The 19,577-nt window shown below is 42.8% G+C and overlaps 1 protein-coding gene across 7 annotated transcripts in view; it reads right to left on the reverse strand.

Annotated features, from left to right (window-relative positions):
• Positions 1-19,293, reverse strand: part of EZH2 (enhancer of zeste 2 polycomb repressive complex 2 subunit) — a 57,306-nt gene extending 38,013 nt beyond the window's left edge. For 6 of the 7 annotated variants that reach the window (XM_055421447.2, XM_055421444.2, XM_055421449.2 and 3 more), the window contains exon 1: positions 19,126-19,257. Coding sequence is in view for 1 of the 7 variants with exons in the window: in XM_055421442.2 (XP_055277417.1) it covers positions 19,126-19,278 (153 nt within the window). In the remaining 6 variants the exon portion in view is untranslated. Of the gene's footprint in view, positions 1-19,125 lie in introns of all 7 variants that reach the window. The other variant, XM_055421442.2, reaches the window with a different exon arrangement.
• Between the last annotated feature and the right edge of the window lie 284 nt (positions 19,294-19,577).

A 19,577-nucleotide genomic window follows, 5' to 3' on the forward strand; every position in this document is an offset into this window, starting at 1 on the left:
CAGACACCACTACATGTCACGCCCCGCCCCAGCTAGGCAGAAGGGTGCCCTGGTGAGTAACAGCGCTGGTTATGGGCGTGGGACACAGACGTGGGCAGCACACTCTCCACGTCCCACCCACAACTTAAACAGAAGCACGCACATGGCCTGCAAAGCAGGTCTCCTTGGACTGGACCCAGTTCTCCCAGAACCAGCTGTGTGAGAACCTGGCCAGGTTCCCACATCTCTTGGTGCCTCCCTGTCCTCACGCCGTGAGGAGCGTCCAGGTCACAGAGCTGTCCTGAGAAGCCCGCTCAGGTCAGGCACTGCCCAGTGCCCGTCAGAGCAGGCACAGCACCAGGGAGGTCCTGCCACCATCACCCGCAGGTGAGGGAGAAGAGGATAAGACACCCAGAGAAAAAGGCAAGATGACAGATGGATGTGAAAAGTCACTTTCTCACATGGGAGGCTGTAGGCAAGTAAATAAGAACAGAACAGGATTCCAGGGACCTCAGGAAGGAATGCAGACCACACAGCGAATCCAAGTGAATTGAAACCTCAGGAGATAAGCCCATGGAAACAGGTGGGCTAAAGGAGACCACCTAGGAAACTGTGGAAATCTGTGTTTCAACTGGACAGAAGAAGGCTGAGGATGAAAAGAACTGGGCAGAAGCACTGTCCTCTAGCTCAGCTTTCCCATGGGGAGCCAGGGCCAAATAAGGAAGAGGCGGTGATGGACCAGAACCAGGGACAACCGCGGGAACTCCGAGAGACGCAGAGCATCCCCGGGTGAGCCGGCGGGCGGGGCCTTTCCCAGGCTGCAGAGCCCAGGTGCAGGACCCCGCGTCTTCCCCTGAATCCCATTAACCGGCACAAGGAAGCCGGGCTCCGAGGAGACAGCCATTCGAGGGCTGGGACCAAGAAACCAGGAGGAAAGCCTGCAGCAGAAAGGAAGGGAATGCTGAGGGGGAAAGGCAAGAACCAGACTGAAAGGGCTCCCAGGGGCCAGAGCTGCAGGGGTTTTAGCAGCAAACGAAATCACACCAGTATCACAACCAAACTAACAAGCAGCCATGAGTCCCAGAGAAGGAAGTGAAAGCGTAAATGAGTAAATGGGGGCAGAGGGGCAAGTCTTCCTTACACAGAATTCCAAAATCATGGTGGGCAGGGGCCCAGCGCAGAACCCAGCGACACCCCAGCCAGAGTTATCAGCTCACCCTCTGCCTGCACCCTATGACACCTGCCACATACAACTCGTATATTCCCCCAAACCCCACAGCCTGTCACTTCAGTTGCTGCTTAAAAAATGTATTAACCCAACTGAAGGATATTTCCACCAAACACAGGACCAATAAATAAGGTTATGATAACAGGGAAAGACGGAGAAACTGATGGGAAGAGACTAAGGAGACAGCCGAGTGCAACCTGGTGTCCTGCAGCAGAGCAAAAACTAAGCAGAAAACCTGGGGATACCCAAATAAGAGTCTCCAGGTTAGTTAACAGTAGTGTAATAATGGTTTCTTAATTTTTGACAAATATACCATGATTACAGACATCTAGAATTATTCCAAAATAAAGTTTCTTTTTTAAAGAAGAAAATTAAGTTATACAACAACCTAAAGGCTTTCATTTTAAAAGTAGGCACCTACTTTTTTAAATGATAAACTGAACAGAAATATATTAGAAAGTAAAATGCTATATAAAATGTTAAATAGGAAAAAACAAAAAATATACACAGAATTTGAGGGGGAAATTCTCACATCTAATTCTACTATTTAAAAACTCAGACATCACTTGAGTAATATAAGGGAGGGGGGGAATCTCCATATGAGCTTATAAGATGGTGTCTACTTAAAAAGATAATACAGGCTATAGGCTATATTAATAAAAATACAGACTCTGAACCAAGGAAGGTAATTGTTCCACTGATTATACACATACTGATCAAAGAAATCAAACAGTTCTATACAATTCAGGTGTTGTGTACAACTAGTCGTGTTCAGGATGAACAGAGAAGCATGTCTCTGACCCAGCTGGGAGACAGCAGTAACACCGATCACAGAAGACAGCATCTGAGTTTGGGGTCTTAATAGAAAAGCGCTAATACACACTTACCGAGTCATTCAACATTTGCTGAACATCTAGCACATTCTAGGTACCCTTGTAGGAACGGAAGGCTCAGAAATAAATAACAGACAAAAATCTATGACCTTACAGAACTTAGTCTTTTGGGATGAAAAGAAATCAAAAACAAACAAAAATGTTTAGCAGGTAAGATGGTGTTGAGGGCTGTGGAAAAAACCACCACCACCAAACAGGAAAGTAAGGTGAGCCAGGTCTGCCAGGGCGAGCAAACAAAGGGACCCTGCGGAGGCTCTCAGCACCCTGTGCGGGGTGCAAGCCCCCAGGACACAGTGAGCTCACCAACTTGTATTCTGTTCCCACCAACCCACTCGTAAAATATGCAATAGTATTTTCTAGTAAAGACTCCAAAGATAACTGATTCAGTATCTATCCAAAGTAGGTTTCAATAACTCCACAGTGCTCCAGTGATCAACACAGCTTTACAGAATTTCCAACTGGCATTAAACCTGGCATTCAAGGACTGCTAGGTGTCATAGCTCAGGTTAACCACTAGGTCAATTATCCTCAACAAACAAAGACAAAAGTTAACAGCACTTTATAACACATACATGCTCTCTTTGTTAGTATTATTAAACCAAATTAAAGAAATAGATTGGCTATTCATGTTAACAAAACAGCATCATTAAATATGTGTTGCTGATTGGACTGTATTTAATCTGTCAATTTGCCTTGGTTATACCATAAGATGTTTATATTTGTACATTTTTAGGGAGCATATAAATAAAACTAAAGTCAACCCAACAGTTGCATTCAATATTCAAGTTTGAAAAATATATTAGAAACCGGGTTACTGAAGTAATTTAGGAATAAAGTGATAAGGACTTCTGACTGGGTTGGTAGTAGCATGAATGGAGAAAAAAGACAGCAAGAGACATTCTAACATTTAAAAACCTGATGCACTCATGTGGAGAAAAAACTGAGCGAAAGAGATTAAGAAGCCCTCTGAACGCGAGGCACTGATTACTCACGCAGCAGCCAACCGGCACAGAGAACGGGCAGAACACTCACAGAAACCACCACACCACTCGTAAGCGGAAAGGGTCTCAGGGCCCCTGAGTTTATACAGGGTGTAGCTACTGATATTTTTCATATTAGAAATTTAAAACTGAGAAAGTTTTAAACATTTATTAAAAAAAATAGCAAGTCTGTCACGTTAATATAATAACATGTAATGTTATTATAAAATGTTAATATAACATTTTAAAAAAACTATTTTCCTTTTTAAAAAATTAACGACTGGTACTGTAATAACATGTAATGTGGGAGAGGGTGAAGGTGGAATGATTGGAGAGAATGGAATTGTAGCATGTATATTATCATAAGTGACCAGTCCAGGTTCGACGCATAAATTTTCCTCTGTTCATTTCTTTGCATTTGTGCTTTTTTAATAAAATTCTTTAAAAAAAAAAATAAAATAAAATAAAAATAAAATAAAATACAGGAATCTGTTGAAGAAGTTAAAATCATTAGAATAGTACTAAAAAATATTTCATTGTTGAATCAATGCTTGCTGCAGAGTTTCCATATTTTCTATTGTATCCTTGGAAATATATTAATCACATATAGAGAAAATAAGTAGTAGCCTTTGATTTAACCACATCAGATCTTAAGTTAATAAATTATTTTCTTGTAGCTCACTACACCCTTGCCTTATAGGAATGTAACCTTGTCACGTGTCTTTGGAGAATAGCGCCTGACTTTAGGAAAATCACCTTGAAAGAATATAAGCCTTTTTCTAGCTAGCTAACCTTTGTTAGGAGAGAGGGCCATAAACTGTTAGCAGGCCTCCTGGCCAGAAGATGATGTAAACCACCTAAAACTTTTGTATATCATGAGACATGCCAAAATAAGCCCTGATCCTGATAAGGGTCAAGATTTCTGACCCCGTGTGATTCTGGCATGACTCTATACCCCCCTTTCACTAATTTTTATGTGCACAACTTAGGGTATAAAAAAATATATATATATATATATAACATTTTATTTTTAAAAAACTATTTTCCTTTTTTAAAAATTAATGACGGGTACTGTTTTACATTTTTGCCAATTCTTTAAATATCTGTCTTAATAGAAGACAGCTGGATTCCCATATCTGCTTCTGCATTCAATCTGCTCCAACATGCTGTTTTGGTTGAAGAAAATCCCTTCCCAAACAAATACTGAGCTACAGCAGGGAAGGGCGTCTGCATGGCTTCTGAGCTCGTGGGCAATCTCATGCTCGGACATTACTCCAGACCTGTTTTGAGAGAAAAGGGCTAGAGCAGCTTGTGATTCACCCTCATAGCTGCTTTTCCTCAAGACAACCTCTAGCCATCAGTAAGCGGCGCTTGTTGCTTAAAAGATTAGTTGCAATGAGGAATCTAAAAGTGTATCAATAAACGTTCCTACTCTGCTACATTAAAATTCATTGGTCTGTCTCCTTTGACTGCATCTTTAACCCATGCGTGACTTTATATCATTTCCTCAATTCGAAAAACACTGGTCCACTGAGTTATGCAGATTTTCCATAAGTTCACGTATTTTAAAAAAATCATTATTTGTTAAATCCACTGATATCATCAGAAAACTTTTTAAGTATTTATTGGAAAAGCTGTCAACCTCACCATGACAGATACCAAGTTTTCTAAAAATTCTAAATTTTGCTCGAAAACTCAAACGTTGCCACTGGCAACAAATAACGGTCAGTTGTTCTCCATCAAGTGACAGGCTCACTTTGTTGTAAAACGTGTGCCCCATAAGCAAGCTGGAATAATCACTGTCTGTCAACCCCTCTTTCAAGTGAAAATGGTTCCGCGTGAAAAAAGCAGCTGGTGCAGCCTGGAACTCCATCACAAAAGTACGGCTCCCAGAGACCGCTGGACTCGGGCACCGTCGAAGCCCTGTATGCACATTCCTATCCTGTAGCACGGAGTATTAAGATGTGTGCACTCAGGATCAAGAGTATATAAAATTAGTAACTGTTTTCACTTCATTGAGGACATTCTCAAAATAACAGTTTTTGTTAACTCCAAGTGGTCCAGTGCCCACAGTCCTTGTCTACCACTGCTTTTCCGCCACTGGAGCAGATGTCAATACGGAACATCTTAAGTTATTACCAAAATTGTTTTTTAAAAGTATCTATTTGGCTGGATCAAGGTCTTCCTTGCTGCATGTGGGATCTGGTTCCCTGACCCCGTGCATTGGGAGGGCAGAGTCTCAGCCCCCGGACCACCAGGGAAGTCCCACTCCCTGCGGCCCACAGCACACTTGGAGAACAAGTATATCCGGACACCATATGAATCAGAAATCACAACAGTACCCCAGCTTTTCATTTGCCTAGCAGAGAGCCTGGAGCTGGCATAGATTCAAGTTACGTTTCCTAAAAGACAAGTTTGTAAGAATGAAAGCCTAGAAATCACCATTTTTGCAATTAAAAAAAAAGCAAACAAAAAAATCTCTGTGAGAGCTTCCTTGGTAACTCAGTGGTCAAGAGTCTGCCTGTCAATACAGGGGACACGGTTTTGACCCCTAGTCCAGGAAGGTCGCACATGCCACGCATGGGGCAACCAAGTCCATGTGCCACAACCGCTGAGCCCACACGCCCTGCAGCCTGTGCTCCGAAACGAAAGAAGCCTGCGCGCCGCAGCGAGGGTAGCCCCTGCTCGCCACAGCTAACGAAGACCCAGCACTGCCCAAAATAAGTAAAGAAAAAATTTTAAATTGTTAAAAATATTTAATGAGGGGTACTTCACTGTAACTGTCAACTACAGAATTCAAAAGAAAGGCTGCCATACATCTGTGCCCAATTAAGGGATTAATGTTAACAAAATTTATCTTAAAATGCTTGCTTTCATCCATCTGTCCCTCCTTCACCCTCACAGGAAGGTATCATCCCTCGTCACCATCTCTCTTCTAACCCCCCGCTTTGCTTCCCCCAAACATCCCTTCGCTTCTGACCAACTCCCCACATACTCACTCACACTTTGCCCTACCCACGTAAGAGAAAGATAAAAATATCTTGTCCCTTTTCACTTTCTAGCATGCCTGTTTTTATTTAAAAGGGAGGGAAAAAATAACAAAAATACACAAGCTCACTACTGCTGCCTCCAAACAGTCCACCCAAAAGACTTGTGAAAATTTACGAAAAAGAAATTTCTGAAACTTCATTTTGAAGGACTCAGGAAAGCCAGGAACAGAGGTACTATCCACCAGTCAAAATCAATTTATAAAACATTCTGAAAGTTCCAAACACTGTAAGAGACACAAGTTTGCAAGAGACACAAGTTTGCAAGATACAACAAGTTCCTTAGTGCCTAAACTTCAGCAGATCATAGTACACACAGTCACTAGTACACACAACTACAGGTGAAAAAGTGCTGTGAACAGCATTTGTAGCAGGTTTTTAGGAAACAAATGTGCCATGACTAGTGATAATACTAAAAATTCAGGTCATATTTGTAGCCCTGGTTTGAGCCCAGCTAAAAAGGCACAGGAAAACTACAGTAATATAGCAATCTTAGGTGAATGATAGAAAACATAAACTGGATTGTTTCAGCAAAAGTGAGTAGACTCTGCAGTAATGTATTTTCTACAAAAGTCAGATCATCTTCCTTTCAGCAGAAGAGTAAACTAAACCCCGGAGTCTACAGACCAGCATTCCTGTGTTATTCGAAAATCCTATCCATTCACAGACACGTCTTAGAAAAGAAATGGCATATAAATTTACACCAGGTGGAAAACTGAACTATCATAAAGGTCTTAAACAGTTTGCTGGGACAACAGATAAAACAGACTGATTAGCTAAACTGACATCCAGAGGGTGAAGTTTTCTTTGAAAACAGTAAACCTGTTTTTATGAGCTAAAATCCTTTCATTCTGTTAGGTACCACTCAGTTTACCGAGACACTGTTGGAGAGGAAACCGAACAAAAACTGATGCACCAGAAACTAAAACTGACACACAACTCACTGTAATTCAAGGAAGGGACGTGGGGTACGCATTTCTTCAAAACTCCTTTTGATACTTCCTCAGAGGAAATCTATTCTAAATCCTATCTCAAATAAGCCAACATCCAGTACACGTTTACCAACACACATTGGGGAAAGTTTTCTGAGAAACCCACTTTAGGTAAGTTACCCCCGGTGGGGGACAGGACGCTGCCATCCCAGCCGGCCCTGCAAGGCATTGACACCAGTCAGCCGCGCAGGCTGCCCGTGCTTTCCACACAGCGCAAGCTCCCCGTGCAACCTTGCAACTGTGCTCAACAGAAGAACGGTGATCCGTGTGCACACTGGAGGAAAACAGGCTGCTTTGGGGCCTGAAGAGGTTTCTGCAATACAATACTTTCCGAGGAACTCCACGGGTCATTCTGCCAACATACTACTGTCACCCGAGACACTGACTTTATGTCTTAATCCCCAAACAAGATTCCCTCTACATTCTTTTTTTTTTTTTTGGCTGCACCACACAGCAGGTAGGGTCTTAGTTCCCTGACCAGGGATCGAACCCGTACCCTCTGCAATGGAAGCACAGAGCCTTAACCACTGGACCACCAGGGAAGTCCCCTAGTTTCCTCCATATTGGAAGACAGTATCATAGAATGGACTTGGCAGTTCAAACTACTAATCCCCAAGAATTTACAGACTCTCAGAATTTCCAGGCATTCTACAATCAAGTAACCCTTACCCGAAGATTTCAGCACTGGAGTTCATGTCCACCACAAGGGGATAAACATGTCCATCAGTGCCATTTCTTTAGCTCATGGACAAGACTCCTCAGAGACCCTTCAGAAACTCCTGGGGCTCATCTCCACCTTGAAATTCACTCTCTTGCTTAAAAAAGTAGTAGTTTCGGGCCAACATGAAAGTAAAGGAGATAGGGGTCATGATGAGCTCTAAGTCTTTTCATGACTTTCCTATACTTAAGCTTTATGATAAATATAAATATACTGCTGAAGTACTAGAAAATGCCTAACCCTTCAAGTATTATTTATAACCAATGATATTCCCAGTATTTGTTACCAAAGTATATTGTCTATTTAAGTATTTTATTACTATAACATCATATGCTGTGCTTAGTCACTCAGTCAGATCCAACTTTTTACAACCCCATGAATTGTAACCCACCAGGCTCCTCTGTCCACAGGGATTCTCCAGGCAAGAATACCAGAGTGGGTTGCCATGCCCTCCTCCAGGGGATCTTCCTGACCCAGGAATCAAACCTAGGTCTCCTGCACTGTAGGCAGGTTCTTTACCCTCTGAGCTACCAGGGAACCAGCTTATAATTAGCATTAGATGCTTTAGGAATGGGAGAAGTGCACAGAACAACTCCAATGCCAGCTAGGAAGCAAGAGAACCACCTGTGAAGGTAATATGAACTCAAGTCCAATATTAGTCTCCAGAGAAACAGACGTAAGTGCCGACAGAAGCAAAGCACCTAGCAGCTCAGTATTTGAGCTAAGAAGCCTAGAAGCAGCAAAACCCTATCCTCGAAAGGACCTCTGTCCTCCTTGCTGTATGAATTCAGGGAAGTTACTTACCTCCACCAAGTTCCTATTTCTTTATCTATGAAAAAAGGTACATGGTAGATCCCCAAAAATCACAAGCTGCTCATCTCAGTCACTTAGCAGTGGAGATCCATGAAAGCTACTTGCCCAGGAAACACAACTACTTTTAGATGATCATCATACTGTTAAAAGATGATTAAGTTCATCCTTTTAGAATCTTTAATAATATTCAAAGAACAGATAACTATCTTCTCATTCAGCAAATGTTATATATATTTTTTAGAATAATTATAATGTATGACTTTAAACAAATTTCAAAAGTAAAATGGTTGGTTTACAGCTGCATGTATATCAGGCACAGAGTAGGCTCGAAGTAAACAGCAGCTAGTTCCATGACTTGGAAGCACAAGACAGCAACTCACGCACCTGGACAGCACAGAGTGAAACTTTACCACAGGCGCCAGCATCAAATCACACAAGAGCTGCTTTAACAACGATCGAGATTCTTTCAGTGCTTAAAGCAAATCAACTAGGCTTTTGTCATTTTTTGTGTTTTGCTTACAAAGCACTTGGTCTTTAGTATCAAAAGCCAAGGCACTAAAATGGATAAAACAGTCATGATGTTCTGTCTTTTTGACACTTTTTTAGAGCTTACTAGAAATATCTTGACATGTTGTGTATGAATTTAGTGTGCATAAATGCTACAGAGGGATAAAGACCATCCTGAGATAAACTTGCAGAATCATTATTTTATATTCCTCACTTATTTCCATGCTTCTCAAGCTAACTTTAATCAAGAGTAATATTAGATACATAAATTAAAGTTGCATAATAGTACCCGACAGCAGGTAGCAAAGTTCACTGGGTGATATACACAGTAAAGGCGAACAAAACTCACTTTTGAGACTTCTGAAGGCTCTGCTTTAAAGGGTAGGGTGCTATTTAAATAACTATTTACTGAGTTGCTGCTAAAGAAGAGAGAACCAAGTTTTCAGTTTTATTGGTCCTAAATCAACTTCACAAAATGTTATTTCTATCTGATATGTACAAGACTTTTTTCTAACCTCTACATGCAGATAAGTAGACCAGAGCTTCGAGTGAAGGGGAGAGGGAGAGAGAGAAAGGCTGAACAGCGGCTTGAGATGCTACAACAGTACGGAAGGGATTCCAGAAAGAGGACAGAGCACAGACTCCACGTGAGGCTACTTGGAGACAAGGAAGACCAGCTGAGCTCAACAGGGGAGAAGCACAAGAAAACTCTTGAGAAAGAGCTAATTCACTGTGACTGGTTGAGAGAGCTTAGGCTGTCTCCGAGATAGCCTGGAACACTAGCTTCAGGAGTTTCTCATGGAATCGACAGCCATGGAAGACGACCCACCTGCAGTGGCGTACACCCAGCAAAAGCCCTGGCACTTTCTTTTTCTTTATTAAAGAGCAGACCATTTCAGGATGGTCTTTATTCCTCTGTTGCAACTATGCACCCTAAATTCATACATAGCACTTCAAGATGTTTCTAGTAAGCTTTAAAAAAGTGTCAAAAAGACATTATTTCGTATAGTGAAGAAAAACTAAAAATTACTGTGGGAGTAAATCAGATGTTGAGCAAAAGAACTGATACTCTGCAGAAATAAAGCAGTGAACAAATCAAGTATATATAATCTGAAAAACCATTTGACTATATAACAACAACAAAAAACTACTTCACTTGTATCAAAACAGGTAGACCAAGCCTGACAATTTTATTATCACTTCTACAAAACCAGATCAAAGTCACTTTTAATATCCCCATTTATCCTGTGAAGAAAAAAATGAAAGCAAATTAACTCACTAAAAAATGAAAAGGTCCAAACTACTCCAAATGAAAATTTAAAGAATTACTAAGTATTATCACTTTCAAATTTTAAAATTCTGCATGCCACATAAGTCACCATCAAGGTAAATAATATCCTTTTCATGTTCATGTTTCTACAAACATGACATTTTGTTATACCAAGAATTAAATGACTTGTGAATTAAGAACAAATTTGTTTTCACACAATTTTACTGAATTTAAACAATTATGCTTCTAGTGTTATTACTTAACTTGATCTACATATTATCAAAAATACACAAAATCAGAGAGGAAAATTTGGAGAAAAAAATTAGAGAAAATTAAGGAGAAAACGTTTCCAATACATACATCTGACAGAGAGAGTATACCCAGAATACAGAGACGCCAATTTTTAAAATGGGCAAAAGGCCTGACCGAGAAGTACACACCAATGGCTGACAAGCATGTGAAAAGATATCCAGCACCATGAACACTTGGGAAATATACATCAAAACCACAAAAGGACACTCGGCACTCACTAGATGCCAGTGACTGAAACAACAGCAACATGGGACGTTGGTGAAAACGGAGCGGAACCACAAGTCCCAGGCAGACACCACCACTCTGAATCCACACAGGCACAATCGCTTGTGGAGATAGCCTGGCAGTTTCTCATGAAGTCAAATCAGTATTTACCAAGTGACCCCACAGTCCAACTACAAGTCTACCCAAGAGAAAGGGAAAGATCCATCCACAAAAAGACTGCCCAAATAGTCACAGAGGATTTACTATAACAAGAGCCAAAAGGGATCAGCCCGATCAGCAAGCAGTGAAGTGAAAAAAAGTATTGGATGTTCACACATGGACTACTACTGAAAAATAGTGACTCCTGAAACAAGCAACAACACAGATAAACCTCGAGAACGTGCTGGATCAAAGAAGCCAGTCACAGAAGAGTATATCCCGCGTAATTGCATTCACATGAAATTCCAGAACAGGAGAAAGCGGATCGGCAGCTGATAGAATGATGGGAAAGGAGAGTGAAGAGCTCTGCAATGGCAGCAAGGTTATATCGTGACTGAGGTGACAGTCACACAGATGCTTACAGCTGGCAAAACTCTTCCAACTATACCCTTCACATGGGTGGATCTTAATGTATATAAACTACACTTCAGTAAAGCTGCTTCTGTACCCCCAAAAAACGGACACCTCTCTAGAAAGCAACAGGGCAACGCCTATTAAAACTTGAAATGTGCATAATCTTGAACCATCGGCTCTTCCTCTAGAAAGCTGTCATGCAGAAGTTCAAAGGTCCGTAAGGATGTTCCCCCTTCAGAGGGCAAGCACAGCACCCACACAGACAACTGGTTCACTGCCTGACGACACAGAAGCCAGTACAAGGCATATTCCACCTAACAACAGCCTGAGAGCTTGGAGCAAAGGGCAGTACACTTCTGCAAGGAGCCACGTGGTTAAGCACTTGAGGCTTGGCAGGCCACAGCCAGTCGCCTTGCATATTCTTTGGGGGGTTTTGTTGTTTTACAACCCTTTTAAGAAATGCTAAAATCACTGGTAGCTCTCAGGGCCTTACGCAAACAAAAAACAAGCGCGCGCGCGGGCACACACACACACCCGACTGGCTGAGAAATCAGGGCTTTGAAGCCCAAATGCCTAAATTCAAATCGGTAACCTACCACTTACTAGTAACATAATCCCTCCATCTCTTGTTATTACAGTGTCCCTGTAAAATAAATGAAAGCACTTAAAACCGTGTCAACCACAGAGCAAGCTTTAAAGAAATACCAGCTTTTTAAAATGAAACAGACCTCTGTACTGACCTAATTATTTTATATCAAAATAACTTAATCCTGCTTTTGTAAAATACATAAATACATGTATAAATATATTGGGCTGACCAAAAAGTCTGTTCTGGCTCTAGCAGTGTGCTTAGTTGTTCTTAACTACATTCGAAACAATTTTGTTAGATTGTATTGTGACAGCTCTCGTATCAGTATGAGTTTTAAAAAACTTATCAAAACTGGTCAATTTTTCAATAAAAGATTTTTTTGTGTGGACCATTTTTTAAAGTCTTTCTTGAATTTGTTACAATATTGCTTCTGTTTTATGATTTGGTTTTTTTGGCCCGGAGGCATGTAGGATCTTAGCTCCCCGGCCAGGGATTGATCCTGCATCTTCTGCACTGGAAGGAAAAAGTCTCAAGCACTGAAGAGTCAGGGAAGTCCCAAAATTGGTGAATTTTCATGCAGCCATTTTAATACTGAAGATGGAAGAAAAAAGGAGTATTTTCGGCAAACTATGCTTTATTACTTCAAGAAAGGCAAAAACACAACTGAAACACAAAAATAGATTTGTGCAGTGTATGGAGATGGTGCTGTGACTGACTGAACGTATCAAAAGGAATTTTCGAAGTTTCATGCTAGAGATTTCTCGCTGGACGATGCTCTACCGTCTGGTAAACCAGATGAAGTTGACAGTGATCAAATCGAGATGTTAACTGAGAAGGATCAATGTTATACCACTCAAGAAATAAGTCAATATTCTCAAAATACCCAAATCAAGCGCTGAAAATCATCTGCACCAGCTTGATTATGTTAATCGCTTTGATGTTTGGGTTCCACTTAAGTGGGGGGGGCACCCTTCTTTATTGTATTTCCATATGTAATTCTCTATTGAAACATAATGAAAACGTTCCATTTTTAAAACAAACTGTGACGGAGGATGAATAGTGGATACTGTACAATGTGAAACAGAAGAGATCGTGGGGCAAGCAAAATGAACCACCACCAACCACACCAAAGGACGATCTTCATCCAAAAAGGGTGAAGTTGTGTATATGGTGGGATTGGAAGGAATCCTCTATGATAAGCTTCTTTCAGAAAACCAACTGATTAATTCCAACAAGTACTGCTCCCAGTTGGCTTTCCAGGTGCCTCAGTGGTAAGCACCAGCCAATGCAGGAGATGCAGGAGAATCAGCTTTGATCCCTGGGTCGGGAAGATCCCTTGGAGGAGGAAATGGCCACCCACTCCAGTATTCCCACCTGAAAAATTCCATGGACAGCCTGATGGGCTACAGTCCACAGGGTCGGAAAGAGTCTGACACCACTTAACGACTAAGCATGCACACCCACTGCTCCCAATCAGACCAGCTGAAAGCAGCATTCCACAAAAAGCGTCTGGAATTAGTCAACAGCAAGCCATAATCTTCCGTCAGGATAACCCAAGACCACATGTTTCTTTGATGACCAGGCAAAAACTGTTACAGCTTGGGTGGGAAGCTCTGATTCATCCACCATATTCGTCGGACATTGCACCTTTGGATTTCCATTTATTTCAGTCTTCACAAAATTCTCTTAAGGGAAAAAAATTCAACTCCCTGGAAGACAATAAAAAGCACCTAGAAGAATTCTTTATTCAAAAAGATAAAAAGATTTGGAGAAAGGGAACTATGAAGCTGCCTGAAAAATAGCAAAACACAGAACAAAATGGTGAATACATCGTTCATAAAAGTCCTTGGTGAAAATGAAAAAATGTCTTTATTTTCACTTTTAAAATTGAAGGAACTTTTTGGCCAAACCAATATATTTGCGTGAATACACTGGAAAGTTTGGGACGAATACATGGCAAACTGTTAACAGAGACGGAATGGGGTTACAGGGATCAAGAAATTTTCATTTGATAAATATCTCAATTATTTCAGTATTTTAAATTGAATACATGTTGTCTGTTTTTTAAACAGACAATTAGAAGTAAACAGATAAATCATATATGGCACCATTTTCTTTATATACAGATAAAATTTAAGTTTGGGAAGTGCTGAGTTCCATGAATGAGAAAGTACATCTAGTCTTTAGAAAATAATACTGGCACAGTTACTAAGAATCACTTATTAAACAATTTGTGCCAGGTGTAGTTCAAAGGGCTTCACATGTATTAATTTATTTAATCCTCTCCACAACCTTATGGAATGGATACTTATCATTAAGACACCAATTTACAGACAGGGAATTTAGACTTCAAGGACAATGTGATGGGGTACCCAAGTAATGTGACTCCAAAGACCACACCCAAAGCTCTCCTGTCCTCCCCCTAGAGTGCACACTAACAATTCTGGCTGAAAAATTCCACAAAGACATCTCTTAGTTAGTCTGGGGCATCAGATCCCATAAAACTATGATTCAGTTCAGTTCAGTCTGAACTACAATTTATCTACTTTTAAATATAATTTTCTGATTGATTCAAATAAACTCATTCTTCTTGGAACCCATGCATCTTCAATCATCCAGAAGACAAGGAGATAACATGGAGCTGATAATAGGAGCCAAACAGAATCTAAGTTTGGATCCTGCCTGCAAATTCCTAGCTGATAATCCTGGGCAAATTCTTAACCCTCTACACCAAAGCTTACTTATCTGTAAATGTTTGCAGAGTGTGCTGTTGTTTTGTTAAAGTTCTTTTAATTGCAAAATATATGTAAAATTTACCATCTCAACCATTTTTAAGCACACAATTCAGTGGCATTAAACACATTCAGAATGCTGACCTTCCATGTCCAGAGCTTTCTTCACCTTCCAAATAGCAGATCTGTCCCAATTAAATACTAACTTTCCATTCCCCTCTCCCCTCAGCCTCTGGTAACCCCTTGTTCTACCTTCTGTCTCTGTGAATTTGCCTGTTCTAGCTGCCTCCTATAAATGGAATCATAAAATTGTTTCCTTGTGTGCCTGGCTTATTCTCCTTAGCATACCATTTTCAAGTTTCACCTATGTTATAGTATGTGTCAGAATGTCATTCCTTCAATAGTTGAACATTCCATTGTATGTATACGACATGTTTCATTTATCCAAACCTCTGCTGATGGGCGCAAGGTGGTTTTCACAAGAATTAAAAACAAAGCATCTGATGTGAATGTTACCACAATAAAAAACAAACCAAGCAAACGAATGAAGTATCTGGCAAACAGTAGGCTCTTTAATATTAATGTCTCTTTTTTCACTTCATCACATTTTTGCACATAGCGGGGCAATGGCAAGACAAAAACAGTGTAACCATCTTACAAATTTATCAGCTATGCCTTTTGAGATATTAGATTTACAACTACATTTATCATCTTAAAAGAATGATGAAGAGCATCCCAATAAATAATCTGTAATTACACTAACACTACTTTCTTCAGTTTTAGCTTCAAAACCTAGCTCAAGTTATTCCAATCAACTCATTAATGGTAACTAAACCCTTTTTGATTGTTTGGCTCCTATTATCTTTTAATCAAAAGTCGTCCCCTAAATTTCGGTACGACTTGATCAACTTCAACACAAATTAGGCAGATACTATATGCCAGGTATATCCAGATGATCCATCAAGCGTCTCTCTCGCTGCCTGAAATATCAAATACAAAAACCAACAGTTACATCTAAAGTATATCCGATTTTCACTATCTTAGAGAGTTAATAACTAGAAGAAACCATGGAACTTGTACACCTTGATAACTATTTTTCGTAGTAACCACTGCCGCTCAGTTAGAAAAATACCTTCCAAAGCTCTTCACAACATGAATATATCCTGTTTGCTTTGCAAGTTGCTTTGTCAAAATATTTCCCTACATTTTCAGGATTTCCTTTATTCATTCAACTATTATTCCCTGCTCTCTTGCAACTCAGGTGCACAAAGAAAACTCAGACAGAGCCTCAAGGCACTTCAGAGTGAAGGGAGGGATGCACCAGAAGTGATTTCAACTGGATACAGGCTATAGTAAAGGTACCAACGAAGCCCTTCAAGAGACACAGAAGGCCTGCAGCAGGTGAGGCTTTCTCCGAACTTAATAAGCTGTTCCTCTCCTGCTCTCCCCAAACTGCACATTTCACCTGCCCACGTAGAATTCTTCATTATTCACAGAAAATGTTTTCTTCATTTGTATGGACATAAAGACTGCAAGGCAGATCCATAAATCATTTCCAGCTGACTCCACAATTCATTAGATCGTCATAGGATTTTTCCTTGCTGTTAGTTTTTTACAAGCAGATCAACTTTCTTAATCACTTCTTTAGACCAAGTCAGAAACTAATTCAGACTCCTGGAGCATGCCAGCTCAAAGGATGGGGGATATCCTGGAAAACCTCCATGTGACCTGGGGAAATCTGCCTACACATTTTTAGTGGTCAACACAAAGATAACCACTTTTACGTATGCATGCAAGGCAAAGCTGGTATAAACGGATTTGAGCTTTTTTCTTTGCCTAACTACACTAAATCAACAAGTGTGGTTTTTTATCACTGCTACTTAAACTAAATACACTATCAATTCAAACACAAAAAGTTTAAAACCAATTCCCCCCAAAACCTTTTCAAACAAAATCTTGTGGCAAGTACAAAGATAGTAATTATCAAATATAATGGACACAAGATGGGGAAAACTGGAATTTTGTGTCCTAAAAGATTCAAATTTCTGCCAAAATCTGCATAACTAGCTCATCTCATAACAATTGGCAAGATTATCAGTAGGACTTTTTAACATATAATTGCGAACAACTAATATAAATGTAGACAATACTTAGGAACAGCACCTGGAATGTCAGTTCAGTGATGTCAAACACTGCAAGATGTATAATAAAAACTTTTACACTACATTTCTTTGTCTCCATTTTTTTGAAACCTTAAGATAGAAGGCGGCACATTAGATCAACAGATAAAACAAATGCAAGAGTGCCTAAGTGTTTCTAAATTTCATTCCTTTGAATACATTCACTTTCCACAAAATTAGTATTTAAGATGCCATTTTCCTAAGTGTTTCCGGGACTTTAAACATTACATTCTCTAACACACCTCCAAAAAGAGAATAGGATTCTTTATATCTAAGACTAGAACCCTATCTATTCCTAACTTTAGGGAATAGGAAAAAGAAATTAAAATGTATCTTGAACACTTTCGTTTTTTGCAAATAAAATGATCAATAGTTAGGATTACACACTTGCTCTACATTTTATCTCCAAACATAAAATATTTGCTAAAAAGAGTAATACAAAATAAACTCCACAACCAACCCCCCTAGCTCCCTAGTGATCTAAGGGTTAGGCTCCCACCCGCTCGATCTCAAGCCCCCCTAGAAGTATAGACTCCATTCACCTGTGTTAGCACTAGTGTTTTTTTAAAGCTTTTCTAAACTGCTGTTTTAAATATTTTATGTGCCATTGAAACGCCACAAAATTAAGCTGATAACGACTTTTAAAACCCAGCAAGCAAACCCTGCAGCATTTAAAACATTTTTAAATACCAAAGACATCTTTATTTCCAAATGAACTAAAATTTTACAGATCCTGTGCGACAAACAAAGGAAGTTTAGCTTAACTGCGGACAGCACACGTTCGATTTCTTAGGCAACAAACATTTCTGCAGCCAGTCTCTTCTGACTCAACAAAGCTATTGTTCACGGAAAACAAGTCCAATTAATGAAAAATTGCTAACCATGCCATCGAAACACACATTTAGCATAAGCGTTTTCTTTGGACCAACTCTTTCTACCATCTCTTCCCCGTTCATCCCCTAAGGATTTGGGGAACACTCTCTCCTCACTAAATGACAACTGATTTCGTTAGCACCTGTCGCCAGTCTCAATTGTATCACACGAGTTGGCCAAAACACCCTGGACAGTTGTTTTTTTTTTTTTTGTAAGATGATTCTTCAGAAAGTGGGGATTCACCAGGCGTGAGTTCACCAAGTTTTCCAAAATACCGCGCTTCTCGATCCCTCCCGTTCTTCACAAAGTGACCCTGAAGCACCGACTTTTGGGGGGGCGGAGATGGGGGTGGAGGGCCCACAAGGAGGCGGGAACTCGACGGAAAGCACTCCGCAACGAACAAAACCGGGGAGGTGGGGGGCAGGACAGCGCGACCCTCCCCTCAAACTTAACGGAGAGCCCCGCCGAGAAGACGCAGGCGGCCGGGGACCGCCTCGGGGCTCGGGGACGCGGGGCTCCGGGGCGGCTTTCCGCGGAAATGTCAGCGAGCGCGGCCGCCCGAGTCCGGTCTCCGCGCGCCGTCCCGGCCCCCGCGGCCCCGGGCCGAGCCTGCGCGCTCGCGGGGAGGGGGCGTGGGGCCGAGCCCGCCCGCCGCCCGCTCCCCACGCCCCCTCTCCCGCCCGCTGTCAGGCCCCGGTGTCACTGCCCCGGGCTCGCGCCGAGCTCCCCCGAGACACAGTCCGTCCTTTGTCTGTGAGTGCGCACTCGGCGCCGAGGTCCCATCAACTTGTGTGCGTCCCGTCCCACCCGGGCGCTCCCGCCGCCGCGCCGCTCCACACAAAGGAGACCGGCGCTCGGGCGGCCGGCCCGCCCCGGGCCCCAGAGCGCCCCCAGCCCGGCCCCGGCGCCTCGGGAGGGGCGGGCGCGCGAGGGGAGCGCCCCCAGCCCTCCGCTCGGCGCCCGCCCGGGCTCCCGCCTCAGGTTTCTCTGGCTCCCACACAGCCCGCCCGCGGGGGTCGCGCGGGTCGGCCCGGACCCACAGCCCCTTCCGAGCGGGGTGAGGAGGGCGCTCTTCTCGCCCCCACGAGCCCCAGAGGCGCCCCGGGAAAGCCCGCTCGGGGGGGATTACCCGGACCGGCGGAGCGGCAGCGGGGATGTCCCGCCGCCGCCGCCCCACGCCGGGATCCGGAGCCCCGCCGGCCGGCCGGCCAGCCGGCCCGACAGCGGCGCGTTACCTGCGCCCCGCGCCCCAGCCCGCGCCGCTCCCGCGCGCCGCTCCCGCGCGCCACCGCCGCCGCCGCCGCCGCCGGGGCTCCACCGCCTTCTGCGTCCCAGTGGGTGTCGGACGCTCCCGGACCGAGCGCCAAACCGGGCAGCCCAATCGCCATCGCTTTTATTTGGCCCCCCCCGTCCAACCAAGCGCCGCCCCGATTGGCGGGACGCGAGGCGGGCTCCCGTCCAATCACAGGGCCCGCCGGGCTCGGAGGCGCCGAGCCAGCCCCACGCAGAGGCGCCCGCGGGACTCGGCCGGGCCGGGCCGGCGGCGCGTGCGCGCGGGCGGGCAGGCGCTGAGGGACGCTGCCGCCCGAGTGGAAGCTCCGCGCCGGCTCTTTGTTCTTTTCGCCGAACGCCCGGCGCCTCTCAGGAAGGCGGCGGGGCCGGCGCTCGGGGAAGAAGGGCCTCCGGA

The sequence above is a fragment of the Moschus berezovskii genome, chromosome 3 (genome assembly GCF_049115385.1).
Source record: "Moschus berezovskii isolate FMDL1 chromosome 3, NW_MosBer_1.0, whole genome shotgun sequence".
Lineage (NCBI taxonomy): Eukaryota > Metazoa > Chordata > Mammalia > Artiodactyla > Moschidae > Moschus > Moschus berezovskii.